This window comes from Neomonachus schauinslandi, chromosome 13, assembly GCF_002201575.2.
Source record: "Neomonachus schauinslandi chromosome 13, ASM220157v2, whole genome shotgun sequence".
Lineage (NCBI taxonomy): Eukaryota > Metazoa > Chordata > Mammalia > Carnivora > Phocidae > Neomonachus > Neomonachus schauinslandi.
Window position 1 is genome coordinate 87,365,043 of NC_058415.1, and position 27,853 is coordinate 87,392,895.

The 27,853-nt window shown below is 54.3% G+C and overlaps 1 protein-coding gene across 1 annotated transcript; it reads right to left on the reverse strand.

The window, feature by feature from the left end:
- Positions 1-1,756: 1,756 nt before the first annotated feature.
- PTGES (prostaglandin E synthase) lies at positions 1,757-12,348 on the reverse strand. The gene is made up of 3 exons (XM_021691707.1): positions 12,147-12,348; positions 8,600-8,682; positions 1,757-2,316 (listed from the first exon to the last, which is right to left on the reverse strand). Exons 1-3 carry the CDS (start codon positions 12,273-12,275, stop codon positions 2,067-2,069), a joined length of 462 nt encoding a protein of 153 aa, XP_021547382.1. The 5' UTR covers positions 12,276-12,348; the 3' UTR covers positions 1,757-2,066.
- Positions 12,349-27,853: the final 15,505 nt, after the last annotated feature.

Sequence of the window (27,853 nt, forward strand, 5' to 3'; positions counted from 1 at the left end):
TGCTGCCTCCCCCTGGAAGCCCCCCCCCACTGCCCCATTTCCCCCCATTAGGGTGCTGGCACTTGGGGTTCACTGTTGTTCCGCTGTCCCCACACACGGTTGCTGCCCCCGGCCCCGCACCGCATCCAAGGGGATTCCACAGAGATGGATGAATGGTGGGACAAGGCACAGGGGCTCCACGGGGCCAACCCCCTTCACGCAGGTCCCGGGTTCACAAGGTTCCCGTCAGTTGCGCTCCTCGCCCGGCTCCGCGCTGGCACTGTGCCCCCTCAGCCCCTCTTTCCCCAGGAGGGAAAATATTACAATATAAAAACACACACTGGGTCTGCTCCTCTGGCCTTAACCAAATCCCAGCTCAGGGACGTTGAGCAAGTGACTCCTCCTCTCTGAGCCTTACTTCCCTCCTCAACAAGCAGAAATATCTCCCTCCTGGGACTGGTTTAATGATCAAGTGAAAAAAGATGGTCAGTACCGCGCCCAACCAAGGCTTAGCAAACAGCAGGCTCTCTCCATCCCTGGTGGCGCCCTCTCCGTTCCAGACGCGCAGCGGCCGCCTGAGAAGAGACGCTCATCTCGCCACCAGAGGGCAGTGTTATCCACTCCCAGCTCTGCGCACGGAGCGCGGGGGGCAGGGGCTAGCCGGGGATTTCTAGTGACGCCGGGAGTCCCTTGAGCCCCCATGAGGCCCCCACCCAGCAGGCCCATCAGCCCCCGCGGGCAGAAGCTCAGGGGCTGCAGGCTGTTGGGAGATGTGCCCAGGGGCTTCCCCAGATCCTGGGGAGAAGGGGTGGTGGTTAGGGGAAGCGAGGCAGTAGGGGACAGTGGTTAGAGCAGGGTTTCAGAGGCTGACAGGCCGGATGCAGAGCTGGCCCCGCGCTTCAGGCGCTCCCCGCCCCGCGGAGCCTCAATGTCCTCATCTGTAAAAACGGAGTTGATAGACCATGTTACCCACCCGAGGGAGGCGGCAGCTGGGGGTCCGAGCAGCTTGCTTGCTGCAAGGCTTAACACCCCGATGGGGGTGCCTTTGTGTGTTTGCCAGAGACCATGTCCTGTCATTTTGCACCCCCCCCCAACTCCAATAAAACTGTGCAGTCAAAATGATCGACCTGGGTGGGGGAGGTGGACCCCAGGAATGGGCAGCCAAGATGTTGCAGGGTGGTGGGCCAAGCTGGACAGACACTCCATTTAATGATGAAAACCACACATATCTCAGAACAAGAGTCTAGGAGACACACACACAGACTCCCCATTGGGATGCACGGTTGTGGTTTTCAAACCTTGCAGATACTGAAGGAGCCGGAAAGTTCCTTTTAGTGGTTGGTCCTTCAAGCCCCATTGTCCTTGCTTGACAGCCTTTAGGAGAGACTAACTCCTCAGGAAGAAAAGCGAACTGTCCCGGGGGCCCCTCCTGTTGGCACTTGCACTTAGAAGACGATCCAGTAAAGGAATGAGGACTGAGCCCAGGAGTGTCGACCAGACATAAAGGAACATAATCCCACCCCAACCTCACTAAATTGCAAAATCAACCCTAACCCATCCTGGGCCCTGCTTCTAGAGGGAACTGGCAGGGATTCCCAGGCCTGGCCATCAATGGGACATGGGGGAGCTTTTTACAAAAGCAGATGCCCAGGACCCCCCTCTGAACTAGCTGAACCAGACTCTCTGGGGTGGGTCTAAGAAATCTGCATTTATTATAGCCCTGCATCTGGAGGGTTGTTTAGTTTAGGAACCTGGACTGAGTCTCCTGTCACTCTTAGCGACGAAGGAGGAATGTGGTTTTTAATGCTCTGGTATTTGAGTGGAAGGATTTTCTATCAATCTTGACATTTCTACATGGTCCAATTAGCCACTTCCCCCAGAAATCCAAGGGGCACACACACACGTGTGTGTGGACACGCTTATGTAAACACACACAGGCCCACGATGCCCAGAATCCCATGTTCAGCCGGTTGCCAAGAAGCCAGGTCCCCGGGGCCTAACGCCATCTCCAAGGGACGCCCAGTCCCCCAGGTACAGTCACCGCGGCTCGTGGCCAGTGGTCTGGTGGCTGGGGATTCCGCTGCCGGTCACAGGTGGCGGGCTGCTTCCCACACGATCTGCAGGGCCATGGAGGCGCAGGGGAGCTGGGCCACGGTGTAGGCCAGGGAGCGGGTGGGCGCCCGCAGCTTGCCCAGGTAGGCCACGGTGTGCACCACGCGGCCCAGGAAGAAGACGAGGAAGTGCATCCGGGCGATGAAGGGGTCAGGCCCCAGGACGGAGTAAACGAAGCCCAGGAACAGGAAGGGGTAGATGGTCTCCATGTCGTTCCGGTGGGCTCTGGGAAGACAAGGGCGGGCGGTCAGCCGGGGGTCAGCACTGACCATGTGGTGGATGCTGGGGCCCCCTACCTTGAAAGGCCCCCCACCACGGGAGGACTGTCTCAGAGTGCCAGACTCAAGTCCATTCACGGCCAGGACAAAGAAACACCACAGAGGCAGGAGAGGCAGCACGTCCAAGCCGGCGCCTGTCAGCCGCTGAGGAGAGGCGGCCCCACGTCGTACGGAACAGCCGCCGCCGCCACAGGCAGCCGGCTGGGGGGTCTTGCCAAGCCCCAGCGCTCTCCAGGACTGGGCCCCGGCCGCCCGCCCCACCCTCTCCCCCTCTGGCCTTGGACACCAGGTAGGAAAAGTGGGGCTCTGAGGGGTTGAGAGCCGGGGTGGGGCCTAGGTCACACTCGAACCCCTGCCCTTTACCCCCAGGGCAGGCTTCTCTGAGGCCACCCTCCTTCTGAATGCAGGTGCTTGGGCCTCCTGAGTAGCATGGGCTAGAGCGTGGGCCCGAAACCCTTGCCTAACTGTCTTATTCTGCCCCTAAACCCCAGCAAACCTTCCTTTCCTTTTCAGGATCATAATAACAGAGCTACATCCACTCACTGGAGCTGACCCATCACTGGGCACCAGTGAAGCGCTTCATTTCATCCATGCTATCCTGCTTCCTTTCTGTTGTGTTTTGTTTAAAATGATCAAGTGTGTGAGTATGTGTGGCGGTGCAGGGGGGCAGGGGGGCAGGGGGGAGGAGTGGAAGGGCTGTGTACAACCCCCACCATAAACAAACGACCAAGAAAGAAAACTCATCCACTTCTGCTAAGAGTTGGTTCACATTTTCCATGACTCCCGCTAATGGGCAGCTTCCTTGGGGAGAGGTGGGAAGGGCAAGTCCCGTAAATTAGAGACTGAGCCAGCGACTGATGGCATGTTCGAAGAATAAACAAGATCCCAGCACTGGCGCTGTGACCTCCCCCAAGGCCAAGCCACGTGTGTTGAGGCATGAGGACTTGGCTGGAACTAAAGCCCCTTTTCCAGGCCCTTCCAGCTGGAAGGCATCTCACCAATGCTGTGCCAGGAGGCCAGGCCCGGGCCCAGCAGCTCCTGTGTGCGGGGCCCCGCCACAGTCTTCCTCTTCCCTCCCACTTGCAAGGAGCCCAGGGCAAGGGCTGGCCTGGGGCTTAGGGAATCAGGTGGGCTGCGCAGGGCGGGGAGGAGGCCTTCATTGGCAGCCCAGGGCCGCAGGGGTCTCTGCCTTGTGACTGGGGTGGAGACATTTGCACCAAAGTCTGAATGATAAGGGGTCATCCACAGGCCGCCCCTACAGGGGAAGAACTTTCCAGGGAGCGAGATTGGCAAGTGCAAAGGTGGGGATGAGCATAGGGCGTTCGAGGCACAGTTAAGTGACCCGTGTGTCTGGAGTGTGGTGGCATGCGAGGGAGCGAGGCAGGATGGGAGCAGGAGAGGGGTCCTGTGAGGTGGGGTATGGGGCCTAGAATTCAGTCTGAGTGAATAGAAGTTTCCGCTAAGCCAGGGGGCCTGGATCTTCCTTAGGCCAAACCAAGACACAGCAGTTGGCGTCTGTCCCCACATCCTGGAGCGAACACGAGCGCTCCTTTTCTCCTAAATCTCCACCATGGGAGCCTGCCTCGGGGAAAGCAAGTCTGCACAGGGCAGGTCTCACCGGGCTGGGGGGCTGCTCCCGCTCCCCAATCAAGCAAGTCCCTTAGCTTACTCGTGAGGTACGAAAGAGGGAGGGGACTGCTCTACCCTATGGAAATGGGGCTTGGCATCCCAACACCCCCCCCCCATACACTATGAGAGGGACATCCTTTGAAAACCTACTTTAAATGAAGTCCGTGTGTCCCAGAATGTGGTCTGCCTACCACAGATGACCCACCTGGATGAACATTTTCGTCACACTTTTTATCTCAAAGTTTCCAGAAAAGCCTCACTAGCAGACAAATCCCATTCACCCAGACATTTTTCTTAAAAGCATGCATTCACTGACGAGTGAGTCAATTTTCAGAGTTGTTAAGAGTCATTGGCCAAACCCCAAAGAGCAGATGAGGGGGAGCAGGGTAGGATGGGCAAGGTTCACAGCAGGTGGGGGCCCCCCCACTCTGCACAGTCCCCCCAGAAAACCAAGCAGTGGGGCTGAGCCCACCTCCTAGCTCCAGCCCCAGGGGGATGGGTCAGAGGGCCCCAGGGTCACCAGTGAGGGGGGAGAGTGGCTGGAGGCTAAGAAAGCCCTGAGGCTCTGACTCTCAGTCCCTGGCACTGGCCCGGCCCGTCCTCCCGCCTCCCTTGGGTAGGTCTCAAACCACAGCGGGGTGCCCCCACGAAGCTGCAAGTGGTGCCAAGGGCAGGGAGCTGTGGGGAAATCAAAGGTGAGGCAAGAAAACTCCTTCCCCTCCCTCGGGCGCGGATATGCACTCACAGACATGGAAGGAGTCACGTACCAAAGAGACGCTTGGGCAAAACGTGTCATTCCAATAATAACCACTTTTTCACATAGAAGTCACCCTAAGCCAATCCCTGCTGCTAGACTGGACTTGCTGGGACTTCCAGCGGCACCAGGGCGCCCCTCCCCCCCTCCAGATGTTGCGCCACCGGAAGGTAGGAAGAGGGAGCCCCGAGGGTACCCCAGGCACCTGGCAGGGATAGCTGCAGTCTGTCCTCTTCCCTGGCCCTCCCCGCCGCCCACACGGGCCGTGTCGATGAATGCAGGGCTCACGGTTGCTCAATCTCAAAGGCAGGTATAAGGTGGAGTAAAATCACATTCCTGCAGAGCCCAGGCTCAGAGGGCCTGGGCAAGCTGGCTCTGCCTTCAACCTGCTGGGGAGGTTGTTGGGGGCCCAGGGAGTTGGCGTCTACAATGTGCTCGGAACAGTGCTGTCCCCGAGGGCCTTCCTCGTTGCTTCGTGGTCATCACCAGCATCTCAGCCTCTCAGCTTTGCCAGCCTCCCGGCTGACACCCCGCTCAACGCCCCGCATCCCCTGTCCCCGGGCAAGAGCCTGTTGTTCTACACGCGGCTAACTCGCTCCTGGGTCTCGGGGCCCCATCCACAAAATGCAAAATGAATGCATTGGACGATGTCTAAGGGATTTCTAGGGCTGCAATTTGGGGACCAATCGCCTGACAAACTGGTTCAGTGGGATTAGGGCTGCACACTCCAAATAGAAACATTGCCAAAGCGTAGGTCAAGTGTCTCCCTTCTTCAGGGCCACTCAGATATTTCTTCCCTGCAGTTTCGTATACATAGACTCAGGATTGGGCCCAAATAAACATTGCCAGGAGACTCGGATAGGTATCACCGAAGAAAGTGGCTGGGTTTCATCGTTTCCCTCGAAATCTGGTTCTTGACTTCTCCCAGGGCTGGGCTCTTGTTACAGCTCTGGTGCATTGCTAATGTGCAAGGCCGACTTATCCTCCAAGAGCCAAGACCTAAGGGCTTTCCTGTTTGTGCGGAAGGGTGACCCTAACCGCGCCATAAACTCTCGTCTAATGTTTAACTTAACTTTTGCTTCCAGGGCCTGTCCCCCTCAGGTTCCAGCCAGTTCTCCGGTAGTGGGTGACCGGATGTGTGGTGCTCTGCCCCTTCGAGGTGCCACGATGTTACGTGAAGTCAGGAGGAGGGGGAGGGGGAGCCCCAGGAACCCCCAGGTCTGGCATGGTAAGTCCCCAGTGAATACCATTATGCAGCAGGTTCCCCCCACCAACACACACTTGCTGAGTGGATATAAAACATTATTTGATAAGAGGTGCTCAAGAAGTGCTGAATTGAATTCCAGCCATCTGAGCATCACTGCTATAGATAGTGGGTCACTTTGATCAGAAGGAAAACTCATACTGGGTAGGTGGAAACCTCTTGGCACCACGGGTCTGTTGCCTCTCCCTGGCTTGGTTACAGCCACCGAAAAGAAACCAAGGGTTGGAAAGCTATGTAACCAAAGTCACAAGTAAGCTTTGCTACATAGAACCCCGAGCGCTGTGAGAAGCTAGGCACACCCCTCAACTACTTGGGTCCTTCTCCACTGCCCAGGAGAGTCAAGCCCACCAGGGGCAGGGTGGGATATGGGTCACCAGGATGGATTCGTGCATGGGCAAGGCTTTGGTCCACTAATGTACAACCGGCACTTAGCACAACGCCTTGCATACAGTAGGTGCTCATTACATGTGGGGTGGATGGATGGATGGACCTCTTATGAAGTACTACACACTGTTGTTATATTAGAAAGGGTGGAACAGGGGTGCCTGGGTGGCTCAGTCGGCTGGACGTCTGCCTTCAGCTCAGGTCATGATCCCAGGGTCATCTGGCTCCCTGCTCAGCGGGGAGTCTGCTTCTCCCTCTCCCTCTGCCCCAGGGCCCCCTGCTTGTCTTCTGTCTCTCTCTCTAATTAAAAAAAAAAGGGTGGAGGGCGCCTGGGTGGCTCAGTTGGTTAAGCGACTGCCTTCGGCTCAGGTCATGATCCTGGAGTCCCAGGATCGAGTCCCGCATCGGGCTCCCTGCTCGGCAGGGGGTCTGCTTCTCCCTCTGCCCTCTTCCCTCTCGTGCTCTCTGTCTCTCATTCTCTCTGTCTCAAATAAATAAATAAAATCTTAAAAAAAAAAAAAGGGTGGAACAGCAAAGAATTTTACTTCCTACATTTACTTTACACATTTCTGCAATTTTTTTAAAACCACAAGCATGTAATTATTTTCAATGGCCAAGACAACTAAAAGGAAAAAAAAACCCAACACTCTCTTTCGGTAAAAAGATCTCTATTATTCATGCCACGGCGTCCCACCCATCTCTGCCCGTGAGGCACGGGAATGCATTGAGAGCTATGTGAGTGTTTGTCTCCGGTCTCCCTCCTGTGCAGCTACCCATCCTCCCACTTTTCCTTCCAACTCCGCCGACCATCCCTGTCCCCGGAAATGCTGCCTCCTCACGCTCCAGCCCGCTGGTGTGAACTAGAGCAAACCGCCAGAAATGGACCATCCAGATTGGTGACGTGAAATTAACACTGAGTCTCCAATGGGATTTTTACACACCCGTTTCTTTTTATTTTATTTTATTTTATTTTATTTTATTCTTTATTTATTTGAGAGAGAGAGAGAACACCTGAGAGGGGATAGGGTCAGAGGACGAAGCAGACTCCCCGCCGAGCAGGGAGCCCGATGCGGGACTCGATCCCGGGACTCCAGGATCATGACCTGAGCCGAAGGCAGTCGCTTAACCAACTGAGCCACCCAGGCGCCCCTACACACCCGTTTCTAAAGACCCATTTCTTGAGTAACATTTACTGACCTGGAAAATGCTCACCAAATAATGTTAACTGAAAAAAAAAAAAAAATCTCCCAACTCCAAATTGGGTATACGACGCATACCTAATTTTATGGAAAACATTGACAAAGAGGAGCTGGATGGAAACAGTGTTAGATGTCAGCTGGGATTAGAATCAGGACAGGTCTCTCTTTTCCCTCTGGGGGTTTGCAACAGGACCCAAACTGTCTGCAATGGTCAGGAGTTCTGACTTCTATAATGAGGAAAATGGTTTTTGATCGACTAGGGGATGCTAGGCGTACAAAGTGATGTTCGACTTCACTCCAAATTTAAAAAAAAGAAATGCAAAGGAAAACCAAAACGTGACATAAATCTTTGCCCATCGCCTTGGCGGTGTACCCCTCCAAAGGGGAAGCTAGGAGGTGGCAGGGGCAGGCGAGACCTCTCCCACACCAGTGGTGAAAGGAGATTTGTGCACCATTCAGCAATATTCCTTACCCCGCTCAAATGCATCCTGCGGTTTTGCTCACACATACACGCGAAGGCAATGCGAGAGGTTCGGATGCGCTCTGTTCATAACTGAGAACGGCCTAAATCCTACAGCGCTGAGCCAGTGGGCGAGACCCTGCTGTGAGCTGATGGTTAGCAATCCCCGTGAATGGACCAGGGTGTGAAGGGTGATCTTTTTGGGGCAAAAAGGAAAAAGTACGCGTCTGTCAGTGCAGGACGCGTCCCTGGGAAGATGGAGAGATTGGGGCGAACTCCGTCGTTCGCCCCCAGATAGCAGAGCTGGGTAGGGCCTGGAGCTCAGAGGCCAGGGGGAGACGGCCTTCTCACTGAGCAGCCTTCTCCAACTCTGGAATCCTGAGTCATGGGCATGTATTGGATCAATGAGTAAATGAGAACTGTCTGAGGGGATCAGGTAGGCAGAAGACCTGGGTCCTCTGGGTGTCCCCCAGGTCCCGCTGCTCAGAGCCAGGCCTGGAGGGGGAGACCGTGGCCAGGTCGAGGCCCAACAGTACTTGCCTGAGGCAGCGATCCACGTCCTGGTCACTCCGGCAGTACTGGAGGCCTCCGTGTCTCAGGGCGTCCTCAGGGTTGGCAAAAGCCTGGAATATATCCGCCGGGAATGACCACTGGAGCTCCCGTTGCGTGCCAAGCGCTGGCCCTCGCCACGAGCAAGGCTGCTACGGACTGAACATTTGTGTGCTCCGCAAACTCGTATGTTGAAAGATGATGGCGTTAGGAGGTGGGGCCTTCGGGGGGTGATTAGGTCATAGGGGTGGAGCCCTCGTGAATGGGATTCATGCCCATTAAAAGAGAGCCCCCAGAAAGCTCCCTTGCCCCTTTTGCCAAGGACAGAATGAGAAGACAGCCATCTGTGAACCGGAAGCAGGCCCTCACCAGACTCCAAATCTGCAGGCACCTTGGTCGTGGGACTTCCCAGACTCCAGGACTGTGAGAAATCAATCTGTCGTTTGTAAGCCCCCCAGTACAGGGTATGTTATAGCATCTAGAACAGACTAAGGCAAAGGCCCTCCTGCCCCCACTCTTGGGAAGTTCACAGTCCGGATCGGGGAATTGCCTATGAACCAGGGGAGACCAGGTGGTGAGGGTTAAAAAAGAGAAGAGACAAGGTTGGCCTTGAGAATGGTCATAGGAGACCTGACCGAGTCTGGGGGTCAGAGAAAGCTTCTTTGGGGCAGGGACATTAAAGCTGAGGTTTGAAGGATGCAACAACATTAACCAGACAAAGGGAGGGTTGGAGAAATAGCATTGAAGATATACAGAACGGCATGTGCAAAGGCCCTGGGGTCAGAAGATGGGCATGTTTGAAGAACAGAAAATCAGTGTGGCTGGAATATAGAGAACAAGGGGCAGAGGCCCAAGATGAAGGGTCCTGGAGGCACTCTAAGAATTTGGACTTTGAACTAAGAGCAATGAGAGGGTTTGCTAGTCAAGGGCAGAGAACCCCAGTTCTGCACTGACTAGCTACACATTTTGTTTAAAGATTTATTTGAGAGAAAGCGAACGAGTGTGCGTGTGTGCATGGGGGTGGGAGAAGGGGGGGGGGGGGGGGTAGAGAGAGAGAGAGAGAGAATCCCAAGCAGACTCCCCACTGAGCATGGAGCCCAAAGTGGGGCTCGATCTCACTCTGAGATCATGACCTGAGCCAAAATCAAGAGTCAGATGCTCAAACAACTGAACCACCCAGGTGCCCCTAGCTGCATGTTTATTAACTTCCCTGAGCCTCAGCTCCCTCCTCTGTGAATTCTGGATCAAAGGGAGCTCATTTCCTATGTGAAGAGTGAAGGCGAGAACTGGAGGCCCACGCCCCGCACTCACGTGCCTCTTGCAAGCCAGCCCCACCAACCCCACAGCGAACCTGGATCTCAGCAGCAGGCTTTTTAACGTGCTCATCCAACAAGGGTCTGACTCCTGAGCCCTGGTGACCTCTGCCCCCGGGCCATGCCTGCTGGGGCTGCCCCCGCCCCACCCCAGAAGGAAGGCGGCCCAGGCCGGAGGCCTGCCGTGGTCAGGATCAGAGCCCCACGCCCAGAATTCCTCTCCACGGGCCCTTCAGTCATGGAATCACCAATTCGGATGGCTCGGCACAGGGTCCAGGACCCTTTGAAGGGAGTCCTAGCATCTTGTGGGGAGCTGTTCTTGGAGTTCGGGGTCCATGGGGTTGCTCACTCCTAAAGAGAGAATTAGAGCCAGCTGCCGTGCAGGCACAGAAGGACGAGCCCCTGGGTCGGAAGCGGGAGTGCTACCTCCATCTGGGACAGGGGGCAGGCCCCTGGATGCTCTCCCACGAATGAGTGTGGTTTCTGCCCTCAACTGTTAGTAAGTTAACGAGAACTAACACTGGTGAAACGTTCGTCCTGTGCCGGGTACTGCATTCTCCTGGCACTACCCTCTCCCCCGTTTACAGATGAGGAAACTGAGCTCCCGGACTTGCCCGACCTCCAAAGCTGGTGGGTGGAGGAGCCAGAGGCCCACATCCATCCCCTTCCCAAGGTGTGGCTCCTGGGCTTTTTTCCTGGTCGACAGAATACCAAAGCAGAAACCGGAGGGAAGCTCCCAGATGTAGTAAGGAGCCTCTGGGGACAGCCCGAGGGAGGCTTGCTTTCTTGGCTCCTCCCCACCCACCAGGGAGAAAGGCACTCTTGGGTTTATCTCTTTCTATCCCTGAAGTCACATTAAAAGGGATGCTCTGGGAGCCTCCACCCCGCTGTTGAGAACTCCGTCCCCCCAGGGCAGGTCGTGGAGCCAGACACCATCCCCCCACCCCTGGTTCAACCCCTCCATGTGGCCTTCACAGGTAATGAATGTCTCCTCACCTGGAAAACAAGGAGTTCCCACCTCCTCCCCCAGAGTCATTTGGGGATTAAACGCTCAGCTCCACGGAGGAACTCCATGGGTGCATGCAGCGGTCCCCGCTGGGCGCCTGTATCCCCATCCAGGATGGACCACGAGGGGGACGGCAGGGTCCCCATGCGTCTGGAGCTGCTCTGCTTTCAACCCGGCCTGCACCTGCGCCAGGGGCTGAGTCTGACTCCCCAGCAAGATCCCGGAGCCCCGGTGTCCACCTCCCCACCCCGCAATGCCAGAGCTAGCCTTGCCTTGCTTCTGAACTGGACAAAGGGGGACAAAGGGGCACAGTTTCTGGAAATGATTCCTCTACTGAGTAACAGGACAGCCGGGCGGCTTGGCCCGACAATGCGAAGCTGTTCTGAATGGGTCGTCCCGCCCACCGGCTCACCCGAGCTCAAATCTCAGCCTCTGTATTGTTGTTTTGGCTCTGGGGCTTGGATTAGTGGGGGAAATTCCTCCTTGAAAATTCCAGTGGAGGGGCGCCTGGGTGGCTTAGTTGGTTGAGCGGCTGACTTGGGCTCGGGTTGTGATCTCGGGGTCCTGGGATGGAGCCCTCGGCTGGCTCCCCGCTCAGCAGGGAGTCTGCTTCTCCCACTCCCTCTGCCCCTCCCCACCGCTCATTCTCTCTCTCTCTTTCTCCCCCTCTCTCTCAGATAAAGAGATAAAACCTTTAAAAAGGAAAGAAAATTCCAATGAAGCCCGGCCGAGACCCGGCCCCTGGAGGCTGCAGCGGCTTTGTAAGCGCCCTTGCCAGTGAGTTGGGAATTTCCACTCAAGGGTTTCTCAGACTCCTGTGTTGCTAGTTCTCACTCCACCCAAACACCCAAATATCAGATCTCCTGTGCTAGGAGGGCGCCAGGCCCAATGGAGGCTTTATGCTGTCTCGCTCCACCCTCTGCGACCTGCTTCTCTGAGACACCAGCGGACGCAGTAGCACTCACAGCCAGAACCCCACCTGGTGGCCCAGAAAGTGAGCAAATGCTCTTAAAACAGAGGACAAGAAGGTGCAGGCCCTGCCCTCCCGAAGGACCGGGAGAGGCCCCCAGGTCCCCCGGTGCCTCACACTCTGGCCCTGAAAACACCTTGGCCAAGTTTCCCAGCCCCACACCTTCCCAGCAGGGCAGCGAGAGAGAGCGCAGGTGGGGATGCGGGGGTCACGCGGGGATGTGGGGAGCGGGGGTCCTGGGCAGCATACCTTCTTCCGAAGTCTCACTTGGCCCGTGATGACAGCCACCACGTACATCTTGATGACCAGCAGTGTGCCACAGAGCAGGAAAGCTGGGAGCGCCTGGCCACTCACCAACGCCAGGGCAGGGGGAGGCATCTCGGTGGGCGGCGGGAGCTCCAGGGAAGACAGGCAGAGCCGGTGTGTGGCTGTGTCTCCGGGCGGGAGCTGGAGGAGGCGGGGAGAGCCGGCAGGAGGCCTGTCTGCACTCAGCACCCGCCCACTCCCAGCTGCAGAGGCAGCTTCTGCCCCCAGATGCTGGGAGAAGCAGAGGGCTGAGAGGTGTCCCCGGCCCAGCCTCCGGCCCCAGACGCTCCTCCCCGGCAAATCCTTAAACACGTTCTAATCTGTTTCCTCATCTGTAAAATGGGGGTGTATGGCAATGCCTGCCTTCTGGGGGGGGGGGTGACAAAGCTGGGTGCCTGGCAGGACCTCCACAGGTGGCAGACACTGCTGATTTATGCCCATTTCCCAGAGGGTCAGGGCAGGTGGTGGGCATGAGAACTGAGCCATCTGCCCCCACTCTCAGCCTGGACCTTTGAACCACAGCCATCCCTCCATTGACTTTGCTTTTTTGTAGTAGGTTGAATACTGGCCCCCCAAAGATGTCCACTCCCCAATCCCCAGGACCTGGGATTATGTTACCACACCCGACAAAAGGGACTTTGCAGATGGGATTAAGTTAGGATCTTGAGAGATCCTAGGAGAGATCATCCTAGATTATCTGGGTGAATCCAATTCAGTCACAAGGGTCCTCCTAAGACAGAGGCAGTAGGGAGAAAAGATGGAAAGACAGGAACAGAGGGGCACCTGGGTGGCTCAGTCGGTTAAGCGTCTGCCTTCAGCTCAGGTCATGATCCCAGGGTCCTGGGATCGAGTCCCGCATCGGGCTCCCCACTCTGCGGGGAGCCTGCTTCTCCCTCTGACTCTCTCTCTCTATCTCTCATGAGTAAATAAATAAAATCTTTAAAAAAAAAGACAGGAACAGAGGTCAGAGAGGAGAGGAGAGGAGAAGCTATATTGCTGGCTTCGAAGATGAAGGGGAGGAGGGCCATGACCCAAAGGATGCAGGTGACCTCTAGAAGCTGGAAAGGACTGGGAAACAAATTCTCCCCTAAAGCTTCCAGAAGGAACCAGCCTTGGCATACCTTGACTTTTTGCCCACTGACATTGGTTTTGGACTGCTGGTCTCCAGAACTCTAAGAATAATAAATTGGTGTTGTTTTAAGCCATGAAATGTGGGGTGATTGGTTACAGCCAGCACGGGAAACTAGAGAACACCCTTCCATTTTGTTCTGTAGCATCTCTGGGCAGGCATACTTTGGAGATATTGCAGGTCCGGTTCCCAACCACTGCAATAAAGCGAGTTTCGCAATAAAGCGACTCATATGAATTTTTTTCATTTCCCGGTGCACATCAAAGTTATGTTTACACTATACTGTAGTCTAGTAAGTGTGCAAGATCTTTATGTCTAAAAAGGAGGGTACGTACCTTAATTAAAAAATACTTTATTGCTACAAAGTGTGAACCATCATCCTAGCTTTCACTGAGTCAACCTCACTGATCACAGAGCAGCATAACAAATATAATAATGAAAAGGCTTGAAATATCATGAGAATTACCAAAATGTGACAGAGACCCAAAGTGAGCAAACGCTGTTGGAAAAGTGGGGCCGACAGACTTGCTCAACAAAGGGTTGCCACAAACCTTCAATTTGTTAAAAAAAAAAAACAACAACCCAAAAACCCACAGTATCTGCAAAGTGCAATAAAGCAAAGCGCAACGAAATGAAGAATGCCTGTACTTTTCTGGGAGACTCCCAGGCAAATGGTTTTATTATTTACAAGAACTTCCCAAAAGATCCATTGGCTCTTCAACAAAAAACATCCACAGTTTGTGCCCTCAGATTCTTTGAATCTCTTGCTTCAAGATCCTCACCTTGCTGTGCCTGCTGTCCCCCCCCCCACCCCCCCCCAACCCTCTTTCCCAAGTTTGGGGCAGGATCTCCACAAAGGCATGAAATCTTGTTCCTTTTGTTTCACCAGCACGGCTTGCTTTGCTAGGAGGTCCTCGGGGCGGAGGCAGGAGGGAAAAATCAGTCTTCCGTGTCTTCTGCACCCTTGGGCCTGTCCGGAGGGACAGCACTATCAGTCTGGGCCAGTCCCAAAGCAGCAGCGACCAGGAGAAGGACTGGCCAGGGGGCAGAGACCCTGGCCACGTGCTCTGGAGCCAGACTCAGCTGATGTTGAATCCCAGAGCCAGCCCTTGGCGACGGCAGCTGTGTGGCCTTGGGCAAGCAGGTTCCTTCTCTGAACACTTTTCTTCAGCTGTAACATACAGCTGATAGTCACTCACACAGCAGTTGAGAGAACTGAGGGAAGTCTTGTCTAATTATTAAGCACCAGGCGCATAGTAAGCCCTCATCTGTATGAGCCTTTGAGCCTCAGTTTCCTCCTCCTCAAAATGGGGATAATGTTTGGGTTGCCAAGAGGTAGGCTCTTGGAAACCCCTGTCCTTGCTGCTGGGGTGGTGGGTTGGGGGTGGGAGTGGGGTGGGGGAGGATTGCTTGTCCATTTGCTATGAGCCAAGCCTTCCATTATCTGGGCAAAAGATGTGCTTGTAAACCTACGCCCATGTTTCTGGAACATGGGGCCACCAGCCCCACAAGATAAAAGATAGGTCATGATCAGGGACAGGACACAGAAAGTATGGGATGTCCTGAATTATGTTTTATCTCTGCCCGTATGTTTGAAGGAATCGTGCAAACTTGCTCCTTGCTGACGTTTCTGAGAACAGAGGACGCCTGTCTGTCTTGCCCTTGGGTTGGGGAAACCCTGTCAAAAAGTTCAGTTGTGGGGGTTGGGGTCTGGTGGCTGCACCACCCCCAGATTTGTGGACCAGACGTAGCCCAAGAAGGGGCCCTGGGCGTCCACCCTTCCTTGGACTAGGCAGTGTGCTCTGCCCTGCTTGGTCTTCTGAAACACGATGGAAACCTCACCGGCAGAGGCCAGGAAAACCAGTGTGGGCAAAGAGTGGATTATTATCCACCCTTACCTGGAGCCAAAAATAAGAGGGACTTTGTGGGGAAGCCCTTCGGAGTGACGTGCATGACTTCATTGTAGAAATCTTTTCCTCGGGGCGCCTGGGTGGCTCAGTTGGTTAAGCGACTGCCTTCGGCTCAGGTCATGATCCTGGAGTCCCGGGATCGAGTCCCGCATCGGGCTCTCTGCTCAGCAGGGAGTCTGCTTCTCCTTCTGACCCTCCCCCCTCTCATGTGCTCTCTCTCTCTCTCTCAAATAAATAAATAAAATCTTTAAAAAAAAAAAAAAAGAAAGAAATCTTTTCCTCATCGTCTGCTGAAATGAACCAGCTAAGCCAGGACCTGGCAGGGAGGACAAGCCCTTCTCTGATCTCTGGCCAAGAATTTCCCTAAAGCCTCCTGCAGCCAGTGGAAGCTGCTGCTGCTGTCTTCGGTGCTGCTGCTGGTGGTGATACTTCTCTCTGAGCTCCAGTGACGTTCTTTGCCTGTAAGAGAAGTGCCCCTGCCTTGCATGGGGTGGGCCGACTGGAGACGGTGTATGCAAAGCACCGGGTGGGGATGGGGGTGCTCGCCTGGGCCTGGCCCCAAGGCTCATGGGAAATGCAGCAGTGAAGGGGAGAGAAGCCCCGGGGTCTCCCAGGAGGAGGCCTCCCGGGTGTCAGAAATGTTTCTATCGGGGCGCCTGGGTGGCTCAGTCGTTAAGCATCTGCCTTCGGCTCAGGTCGTGATCCCAGGGTCCTGGGATCAAGCCCCGCATCGGGCTCCCTGCTCCTCGGGAAGCCTGCTTCTCCCTCTCCCACTCCCCCTGCTTGTGTTCCCTCTCTCGCTGTGTCTCTCTCTGTCAAATAAATAAATAAAATCTTAAAAAAAAAAAAAAAAAGAAATGTTTCTATCACCCCTGGGTGGTGGTCATGCAGGTGAATATAGACGTACAAATTCGCTGTGATGTTCTCTGGTCACAGTGTACAACTCCGAGCCGCTCTGTGTGAGCTGCCAAGTGGCTTCTTCCAGCTCACCCTGCTCGGCATTTCCTGAGGATCAGAGACCCAGCTCTGGGGGCTGTTTAATTGTCTGTGACTTCAGAGGCGCTTACGAGAGAGGAGGAAGCGGCCCCACCTCGGCCACTGGTTCCTGTCCTCAGGCAGTGTTGCTGGGGCTTTCTCCAGCGGGGGATGGGGAAATGCAGTGATAAAAGAAAGTTTCTGTGGCTCAAGTGACCTCTGAAGTCAGACCCGTATTGCAGTCATCAGAGCGGCATGGGCCACTTCTCACCCCGGACCAGCGGTGTTTGTGAAAGGCCATCTGCTGTCTGCGGAAGGGGTGCGGTGCGAACGCAGATCAGTGCGCGCTGCGGGGGGGCTCCGCGGCCACTCCTGGGGCACACGCCCCCCCCCCCCCGCCCCAGGCCGGACCCCCTGAGGCGTCCAGGATGAGCAACTCAACGGTTTTGTCGGCCAGCTCACTTCTCCCTCCTACCTTCTGGGAAACGGCAACTTTCCTTTCAGGAACTGGACCCCGACCGCCCGTCATGCGGACGGCCCGGCCAATCCGAGAACTCCTCTTCTTGGGGTGGGGTGGCCACGTGATCCAGGGAAGCCAATCACAATGTCCCTGGCATTGGGCCACTGTGATTGGTCCAAGCAGAGCCAATCAGAGACCTTCCCCGGTAGTTTATATTGCGACCCCACTCGAAAGACCCCTGTTGGCTGTAGGACTGAGCCCCGGGACTGTAGTGGCCTGAAGCTGCGCACAACTCTTCCCATTCCCCGCGCGGGAGGCGGGGGGAGCCTGTGTTCTGGAGGCAGCAAGGTCCCAACTTCTGACTCACCCGGGGCCTGAGAGTTTAGGAGTTTCCTTCTTTGCTTAAACAAAACATCAGTCAAATCATGCTTGTCCTTGGCTCCAAACTGCAGTGGCTCCCATCTCGCTCAGAGTAAAAGCCAAACTTTGGACAATGGCCTGTGTCCCCATCCCATCTGGTCTCCATCCGGTTCTCTGGATTCCTTCTCCACTCACTCAGTCAGCCTAGCCACACTGTCCTTTCTCTGGGCCTTCACTCTGGCTGGTGCCTCTGCCTGGAATTCCCTTCCCCCCAGGCATTTGCTGAGCTAACACTCACCTTCAAGTCTTTGCTCAGATGTCGGCCCCTCCAGCCCCCTCGACCACCTTCATCCGTTCCACAGCCTGTCCCCACCCGCGGCCCTTCTGATACCACTTCCCTGCCTCTGCTTTCTCTTTTCCTTCCATAGCTCATTTCACTCAATGACACACCATATAATTTATGTATTATCTTTACTGTGTAACACCTGGCTTCCTAGGGCAGGGGTCTCGGTTTTGTTTGCCGATAAGGCACACGCATTGGTCCCATGCCTGACATATAGACCCAACTGTAATTTATTGAATTGAATTAAGCTCCTTTGGTTAGGATCCTTTCTTTATAACCAAAAGAATCTAGACCAAGATAAGTAAAAAGCTCCCGAGTGTGGTTCTGGGTCCTGACTCCTGCCCGCCTACTTCCTGGAATGTGTGGGGGGAGCCTGGCTGCCTCCCCCGTCAGGCACCAGAGCCAGGGAAGAGGCCTATGTGTCTCTGAGTGGGACTGGCTGCCGGGCAGGCTGGGACCAGAACAACTTAACCCGCTTCTGGTGCCCAGTCAGTTAGGACTGGAAAGACGATGTGATTTTAAATTTAGTTAGCTTACACATTGGCAGCGCAAAAACACTCATCCAAGAGTACAGAAACACAGCCACTGATGCTTATTGACAAGGATAAATGGTGAACACTAGAAGCTGCCCATCGGTGAATTGGGCTGATTTGGGACTACGTGCCAGGCTGCTTCCTGGGGCTCTCAAGCCCAGCCTGGCCCCTAAGCCCATTCCTGTGATGGCCAAGATGGCCTTCAGGGCTGGTGTCATCCCGCCTAAGGACAACAGTCGGACGGGATGATTTGGCCCCAGGATCGTGGGGCAATGTTCTCATACCCAACGCTGGCCTAATCACAGATGCCAGCGTGTTTAATCCTCCTGAAGGAGACAAGACTCTTAGACCCATTGTAAAGATATGAGGCCTGAGGCCCAGGTGGGTGGATGTACTTGCCCCGGGTCCCAGAGGCAGTGCTTTGATCCAGAGGCAGTGCTGTTCTAGCTGCAGGGCTGTATGTTGTAAGCACTCAAGAAGCCGCAATCTTTAATGGGTAACGTAAGGTTCTTCTGCTCTCAGTATGCCTCCCCGAGGCAGGGAACTCCCAGGGAGCTCTTCCCTCTCGGGAGTGAGGACTAGCAAGCTTGCTCAGCTGTACAGCCCAGTGGTGAGGAAAGACTGGGAGCCACCCAGGAGAACATTGTTCGGCCTTCAGAAGGACCGATGTACTAACACACGCTACAACATGGATGAACCCGGGAGACATCATGCTAAGAAGCCAGACACAGAAGGCCTCATATCATATGATTCTATTTATAAGAAATGTCTGGAACGGGCAAATCCATAGAGGCAGGAAGCAGATCAGTCGTTGCCAGATTGTAGGCCGAGGGGGAAGGCGAGTGACGATTTAAGGCACATGGGGCTGGGGCTTTCTTTCGGGAAGATGACAAAGTTCTAGAGATGATGCTGATGGTTGCGCAACGATGTAAATGGACATAGTGCCACTGAACTCAGACATTTTAACTGCTTACTTTTATGTGGAAAAGAAAAAGAGAAAAGCAAAGCTGGGCTGCTGGTTTCCTCATGGCTCTGTGTACAGCGAGCGCCCGGTGGGGTGTCTGCACGGAGTCACGCTTACTAAATATTTGTTGAAAGATGGGCCACCTGAATGTGTGCCCGAAATGCTGTGAATTCCTGGGCCATCCCCTTGTCCTGTCTCAGCAGAGAGAAACACCCTTGCGGCCCTTCCATGCCCTGGTCCAGTGCAGCCCCTGATGGAGCCCAGCTGCTGCTGCCGGACCTGGGGCCTCAGATCCCATTCCTGATGCGCAGAGCCGTGGTGAGGCAGGAGCATTTCCTGGATGCTATTTGGGGACAGCATGCAGCTGACAGGAGAGGCGCATGGGGGATGAGGGAGAGGAGAAATGTTTGTCTCAGCACAAATCCCTGCCAAGACATTTCCAGAGAAGCTGCAGTCCTCCCAGGGTGGCTCTAGGCAGAGGCTCGGGGTCAGGGAGAGCCAAGAGCCGCCCAGGCCCAGGCTGCCAGTGCAGCCAGCCCCTCTCCCCCCATGCACGCCGCCCCCGGATGCTGCTTTCCCATGGGCATTTCCGGCGTCCGGCTCTCAGACACATCAGGAACCCATTTCCTGGGAGGCCCTGGAGGGGAGCTTTGCATTCCTAGGATCATGGTTCAGCCAGCAAGGATGGCTCAGGGGACAGCTGGTTGGGGCTTTCCCATGCAGGAAGGATGGGAACCCTCCCTGCTCTTGAGCAGCCTCCCGGACCCCCAAAGTTCCTCAGTTTCACAAGGAGCGCCACTCTCTTTCCATCGGGCCTTTGTCACAAAGACAGTATTTTTTTTTAAGATTTTATTTATTTATTTGACAGAGAGAGACACAGCGAGGGAGGGAACACGAGCAGGGGGAGTGGGAGAGGGAGAAGCAGGCCTCCCGCCGAGCAGGGAGCCTGATGCGGGGCTCGATCCCAGGACCCCGGGATCATGACCTGAGCCGGAGGCAGACTCCCAACAACTGAGCCACCCAGGCGCCTCACAGAGACAGTATTTTATGACTGCGGGTTTTTCAACGAATCATCCAAATGTGCCAGATGCTGAAGGGGTTAAGGGGGCAAAGTGTGTGCTTCCTTCATTAGCTCTGATGCCCAGGTCATCTCTGTAATTCCATGGTGGCCCATCTCAACTTGAACCCTGCCCATCTGGGGGACTCACTACTTTCCAATACTACTACTACTACTAATAAACAACAAAAACAACAAGGACACAGCAGGCAGCTATCACGGAGGTAGGCACAGTTATGTGCTTCAGGTATTAACCTGCCTTGTTTTATCCTTAGCGTGGTCACCTGTAATGGAGAAATGGGCTCGGGGCTATGAATGACTGCACCTAAGGCCACAGATCTGGGCATAGGTGAAGCTGTCTGCAGCCAGAGCCTGGGCTCTTCACCCCCAGACAGAGCTAAGGTTTGAAGTCAAGCCAGTGTTTCCTTCTTGCACAACTCTTGTGCAGAACTCCTTCCTTGTGCGGAGCCGGATCTGTCTTTTGGGGCCACAGGGGACACGTGTGCTCCCTTCCCCTCCCCACAGCCCTTAAAATTGGAAGACATCACCAGGTGGACCCTAAATCTCCTCTTCCAGGCAAAACAAATGCCACCCCAATCGGCTCATCCTCAGATCCCATGTTTTCCCAGCCCCCATGACCGAGTTTGTAAAGGTCCCTCTAGAAGGGGCCGTAACCCCATGTGCCATGGACCAAGTGCAGATCGGAGGGGGAACACCACCCTTTGCTGGAGACCCCTCATTGCCATAAGCACAGGACGGGCTGTAATGCCAAGCAGGTCTGGCTACATCATTTGTGGGGCCCCGCGCAAAATGAAGATGCAAAGCCCCTTCTTCAAAAGTTATCGAGAGTTTCAAGCTGCTGACGGTGGAGCCTTAAATGGAGCACATGGGACCCTGTGTGACTCCGCGAGCTGGCCCTGAGTCTGAGCTCAGGGTCGCTCAACATGAGCTGAGTGAGGGAGGCATGTCTGATTCAAAGCCAGAGTAAGGATAACATCAGAGCTTGATAGAACTTTTCATCACCTCTCTCTAATATAATAGATGACAACATTTCCTCATAAACAACAACGTGAACAACAACAGCAGCTTCCCCTGAGCCAGGCATCATGCAGTACTATTTTTTTTTTTTAAGATTTTATTTGTTTGACACAGACAGAGAGAGAGAGAGGGAGTGAGAGAGAGAGCACAAGCAGGGGGAGCGGCAGGCAGAGGGAGAGGGAGAAGCAGGCTTCCCGCCAAGCCGGGAGCCCAACGCGGGGCTCGATCCCAGGACCCTGGGATCATGACCTGAGCCGAAGGCAGACGCTTAAGGACTGAGCCACCCAGGCGCCCCCCCCCCCTTTTTTTTAACAACACTTGTATAGGGGCACCAGGCTGGCTTAGTCGGTGGAGCATGCGACTCTTGATCTCGGGATCTTGAGTTCGAGCCCCACACTGCGGGTTGAGATGACTTAAAAAAGAAAGAAAGAGGGGCTCCTGGGTGGCTCACTCAGCTAAGCATCTGCCTTCGGCTCAGGTCATGATCCCAGGGTCCTGGGCTTCTCCCTTTGCCTCTGCCCCTACCCCCTCTTGGGCTCTTCCTGTCTCTCTTAAATGAATAAATAAAATCTTAAAAAAAAATAGAAAGAAGGAAGGAAGGAAGAAAGGAAGGAAGAAAACAACACTTGTATAATGTTCACCACGTCCCTGGGAAATGATAACAATCTTCAGCATCCGGTTGAGATAGGTACTATGATTCTTCCCACATCACAGATGAGAAAACTGAGATAAGGAGTAGTTGAGTAACTCACCCAGTCACATTGCTAGTAAGTGGTCTCACGCCAACATTGCAGGGTAAGTCCCTTACCTCCAGTTGTCAGAGCGGATTCCTGAGGCTTGTGGGAGAGAAGCAACCATAGTAAAGAGGTCACGAGTGGAGGGATCGAACCCATGACCACATAGTTGCGAGGCCCACACCCTCTGCAGTCTGGCCTCTACCACAGACCCAGGTAACAGGCTTATAGTGTACTGAACAGTGTCCCCCAAAAAGATATGTCCAAGTCCTAACCCATGGGTATCTGTGAATGTGGCCTCACTTGGAAATAGGGTCTGAACTAGTCAGGGTTCTCCAGAAAAACAAAACATATATCATCACTCATGCAATTATAGTGGCTGAGAAGTCCCACACACGCTCTCCCATCTGCAAACTGGAGATGTAGGAAGGCCAGTGATGTAATTTAGTCTGAGTCCAAAGTCCTGAGAACCAGGGGAGTTGATGGTGTGAATCCCAGTCCAAGGGTGGGAGAAAATGGGAAGAGATGTCCCAGCTCCGCAGTGAGGCAGTCTGCTCTTCGTTCCATTCACTCTGGGCAGATCGGCTCATGCCCACCCACCCTGGAGAAGGCAATCTTCTTGGTCTTCGGGTCTGCTGATTCAAATGCTATCTCATCTGGACACACCCAGAAATAATGTTTCATCAGGGTGCCCCATGGCCTGTCAGGTTGACACATGAAATTAAGCATCACAGGACAGGGTCTTTGCAGAGATACTTAAGTTGAGGACTTTGAGATGAGACCATTGCTGAAAGTGGACTCTGAATGCAATGACCCGTGTCTCTGAAAGGAAGGGGAGGGAGACTCAGACATACAGAGGAAAAGGCCATGTGACGAGGAAGGCAGAGATTGGGGCAATGTGGCCACACGCTGCGGAATGCCAAGGCTTCCCGGCAGCCACCAGAAGAGAGCCACTCGGATCTTCCTTGGAGCCTCCGGAAGGAACCAACCCAGCCAGCACCTTGATTGTAGACTTCTGGCCTCCAGGACCATGAGGCGATGCAGTTCTGTTGTTTTAAGTTACCCAGTCTGTGGTCATTTGTGATAGCAGCCCGAGGACACTCACACATGCCTTCTCGTGTTTTTAGAGGTGTTTTTCTGTGTCCACAGAACATGTGTAGCTCCTGGTTGGATCTCCAGAGAGTGCTTACTTAATACAATCCAGCTGAAGACTGAAGATTTATTAAGCTGATACTGCCGATTTGGAAATAAATCTACGGGGGCGCCTGGGTGGCTCAGTCAGTTAAGTGTTTGCCTTTGGCTCAGGTCATGATCTCAGGGTCCTGGGATCGAGCCCCACATCGGGCTCCCTGCTCATCGGGTAGTCTGCTTCTCCCTCTGACCCTGCTCCCCACATGTGCTCTCTTTCTCAAATAAATAAAAAAATAAAATCTTTTGGGATGCCTGGGTGGCTCAGTCGGTTAAGCATCTGCCTTCTGCTCAGGTCATGATCCCAAGGTCCTGGGATCGAGTCCCACATTGGGCTCCTTGCTTAGCGGGGAATCTGCTTCTCCCTCTGCCTGCCGCTCCCCCTGCTTGTGCTCTTCTCTCTCTCTCTGACGAATAAATAAATAAAATCTTTAAAAAGAAAAAAAAACTTAAAAAAAAATAAAATCTTTAAAAAAAAAGATCGTCAAGTTACCAGAAACTCAGTGACTTAAAAGAACAGAAATGCAGTCTTTCACAATTCTGGAGGCCACAAGTCCAAAACCAAGGTGCTGGCAGAGTTGCGCTCCCCGCCACAGCGTCAAGGGGAGACTCTGTTCCTTGCCCCCTCCAGCTCTTGGTGATGCCAGCATTCTTTGGCTTGTGGCCACATTGCTCCAGTCTCTACCTCCACCCTGCTTCCTCTTCTTCTCCAGGTGTCTGTGTAAATCTCCCTTGGCCTCTCACTTATAAAGATACATGTGATCGCATTTAGGGTTTACCTGGATAATCCAGGATAATCTCTCCATCTCAAGAGCTGTAACCGCATCACACTGGCAAAGAAAGTTCTGTTTTCCCTGTAAGGTTAAGACTTAGAGCTTCCAGGAATTAGGAACTGGTATCTTTGGGATATTATCCAGCCTACTCTAATAATCTATTTTTTTAACCCAATATATCAAAAGTATTATTTTAACATGTAGTTAATATTTTTAAATTATGAATGAGAGATTTTACTTTTTTTTTTTTTCATATTAAGTCTTTAAAAATCAGTATGAATTTTGCAGGCCTGGAGCATCTCAGTTTGGAGGCAGCCCGTTGGGGGAGCTCAAGGCCCACATCTGGTGGTGGCTGCCATGGTGGACGGTGCCACTCTCCATAAAGAGTTGGGCTAATGTCATTTACCTCTTGCTGTGCAATAAAGTCTTCTAGAACCTTCTGGCTTTTTATTTCTTTAAGACACATGGCGCAAAGGTCACAGATGTGATTAGAACCTCAGATGAAACGCGTATGCCTTTTAGTTCCGATCCCACGACCTGTAAATCAAGATGTCAGAGCTGTCCTTGAGGTATGTGCCCAACTCGTGGGGTGATTCCGAGCAAGCTGGACTTAAAGGTCAAGTCTGCAAAGCCCAATTTATTGCTGAAAGAACAGCAGAACTCCTCCTCCCATCTGGGATAATAATGACGACCCGGGGTTGAGTTTTACAGTTTGAAAAGCGCCGATTTTTTTCTGTGACCGACTCATATGATGAATCTTCTTACCTTTTTTTTTTTTTTTTAAAGATTTCATTCATTTATTTGACAGAGAGAGACACAGCGAGAGAGGGAACACAAGCAGGGGGAGTGGGAGAGGGAGAAGCAGGCTTCCCGAGGAGCAGGGAGCCCGATGCGGGGCTCGATCCCAGGACCCTGGGATCACGACCTGAGCCGAAGGCAGACGCTTAACGACTGAGCCACCCAGGCGCCCCTTCTTACCCCACTTTTGGAGAAGGGGAAACTGAGGCCTGGAGAGACCAAGTAACCTGCCCCCCCCAACCCCCACCCATGGCTGGCAGCTGAGGAGCTGGGAGGAGCCCAAGGCCCGAACCAGTGCCTGGTTACTGTGGGCTACCACTGCCTCCTAACTGAGCACCATACTTGGCCTCTCCGAGCCTCGCTTTCTCCATCTCTGAAATGGGCGTGATGATAGACCTTCCTTCGAGGATTCCTGAGATAAGCCAGGTGACACATGGAATTGGGCCTGGCATTAAATGTAAACTATCACTGCCGCTGTTGTTTTAACAACTGAGATTCAGCCACGCCCGTTTCATTCCAGAGGCAGAGCCCAGGGGCTGGAGATGCATGTGTGACGGTCCATCCCCACCCCTTCTCTGTGAGTTATCAGTCCAGGCGGGTGGAGACTGGTAAAAAAACGCATTACTTCACTACAGGATAAGGATCGTAATGATGTGTGTGTATCAGGTGAGAAGTATAGAGGAGAAATGGGGGCTTTTGCTGGATCATCTGGGAACGTGATTAGCGGGTTGGAAGCCAGAGGGTGGGTGTAGGGGACAAGGCCTGAGCCCCTGTAAGGGGTCCCCCTGTAGCCCCCCAAACACAGCTAGACACACCTCCACCAACCCAGCAGCCCCCGGCAATTCCTGGGTCTGACCACTACGGCCTTAGCTAATTGGACAGTGGAGAGCTCCCGACTACAGGCCGCCAATGGGAGGCCAACAGCCAGGGAACGCAACAGCGCGAGAGCTACGCGGGAGCAGGTGCTCCTCGGGTGTGAACAGAAGATACCCAGAGGGGCCGCCTGGGTGGCTCAGTCGTTAAGCGTCTGCCTTTGGCTCAGGTCATGATCCCAGGGTCCTGGGATCGACTCCCGCATGGGGCTCCCTGCTTGGCAGGAAGCCTGCTTCTCCCTCTCCCACTCCCCCTGCTTGTGTTCCTGCTCTCGCTATCTCTCTGTTAAATAAATAAATAAAATCTTAAAAAAAAAAAAAAAAAAAAAAAAGAAGATACCCAGAGGGGGCGCCTGGGTGGCTCAGATGGTTAAGCGTCTGCTTTCGGCTCAGGTCATGATCTCAGGGTCCTGGGATCGAGTCCCGCATGGGGCTCCCTGCTCCTTGGGAGCCTGCTTCTCCCTCTGCCTCTCTCTCTCTCTGTCTCTAATGAATAAATAAATAAAATCTTTAAAAAAAAAAAAAGAAGATACCCAGATGGCGATGGAAGGGTGGACGTGGATGTGGGCGTGGGCGTAGGCTGAGCTCAGCACCCCGGGGCGGGGGCAGGGGTGAGGCTGTGAGCAGCGGGAGCAGCGCAGAGAACCTTGACAAATAAACCCCTCCGCGACTCTGCTTCTGGTCCTGGCCAGCCCTGGGATCCTCACCTGTGTTCCCACAACCCGCCCAAGAGGTTCCCCTTGTCCCACGAGCATCCTCACCGTAAGCCCCTCTATCCCAGAGTCCCCAGAGCGGCTCTGCCCTAGTGACAACAGAAGGAGCCGACTACCATGAACCAGAGTTAGTTAGCCCAGGTCCCTCAGTGGCTCTGCAGGGCGCTGGGGGCCGCCGGCAGCCAAGGCCCCACCGAAGGCCATTTTGGATCCCGCTTGTTTTCTAGGTACTGGAGGGTAAGACGACACTTCCTGTGCAAGCCTCTAACCGCTTCCCTGTCCAGTCCCCCCAACCCTAACTCCTCTCCCGTGAAGGCCTCCCTGCTCTCACCTTGTCCTAAGAGTCAGGCCCTCCCTGACACGGAGGCGCACAGTATTGCCCCAGATGAGCCCCTTGCAGACAGCAACCCCTCCACACTGTGTGTTTCCTACCAGACGCCACTCTGACTACATGGACCCATCAGAGGCCTCTGGGGTGGGGGTGGGGGATGTCACTGCTGAGCATGCTGGAGGCAGAGGGAAGACACCAACCAAGGCTCTGGGGAGGGGGCCCAGCGCCCGGGGTTAAGCAGGCACAAACTTGTCCAAGACAAACACAGGACCTGGCAAAGGAGGACAGGTTCTTCCCTCCTGGACCGGGCAGCGGGGAACGTGAGCAGGGCAGTAAAACGTGGTGATAAAATAACAATTATTATGTAACCAAATTAACAATACTACCAAACTTTATACCCGCCAGACACTGTGCCCCAAGCTTTATCCATATTAGCTCAGTGTCTTCTTATAACAGTCCTAGGAGGTGGGTCTATTATTATCCCCATTTTCAAGATGAAGACACTGAGGTTCAGATGAGTGAATCCCTTTCTGTGCTCAACCGCAGCACCAGGTACACAGACATGACGGGTGTGTGTGAGGAGACCCTTCAGGGAGCCCAGGGGAGGGGGGCTTGACTGGGAGGGGGCTCCGCCTGGGGCAGGTGTGGAGAGCCCTCGGGCTGATCCCCCCTGGGCCAGGTTGGATGCCCTGACCCCCCCAGGGCCACCGGGTTTCGGTCTGGACGGGCCATGTCACTGCTGCAGGCAGTAGCCTGTGTGCTGTAATCGAGGGCTCCTCACAGAGCACGGGGCTCCAGGGGAGGGGTGTCCCCGAATTGTTCTGAACTTGGAGCCTGGAAAGAACCAGATAGGTCCCTTGCTGTCCCCACCACCCCGAGCACAAGCTGCAGCCAGGAACCCAGGTGACCGAGTATGACGATCCTGGGAGGCCCTGACTCTCTTATCCCATCCGGAGGACAGCAGTTCTGGGCCTCTGAATTGCACTTGCACAACATTATCCTGAAGGGGGAAAAAATGCTTCTTCCGGGCGCCTGGGTGGCTCAGTTGGTTAAGCAACTGCCTTCGGCTCAGGTCATGATCCTGGAGTCCCGGGATTGAGTCCCGCATCGGGCTCCCTGCTCGGCGAGGAGCCTGCTTCTCCCTCTGACCCTCCCCCCTCTCATGTACTCTCTCTCATTCTCGCTCTCTCAAATAAATAAATAAATCTTTTAAAAAAAAATGCTTCTTCCTCCTGGCTGGATGCCAGATTTGCACCTAGCTTTCAGTCACCCCCCAGCTCTGCACATACTGAGCCACACACCAGAGCCTGTGAAAAGGGCAGGCTTGGGACCACAATGCCAGGGTGAGTCCTCGTGGGAACCAGGGACGCGGGAGGTCCCAGCACGGCCATTTCTGAAGGTTTTAGAATGAAAGTGGGGGACTGGAGTGCCCAGCAGGGGTGCCTTTCTGGCTCATTCATCCCTTCAACTCT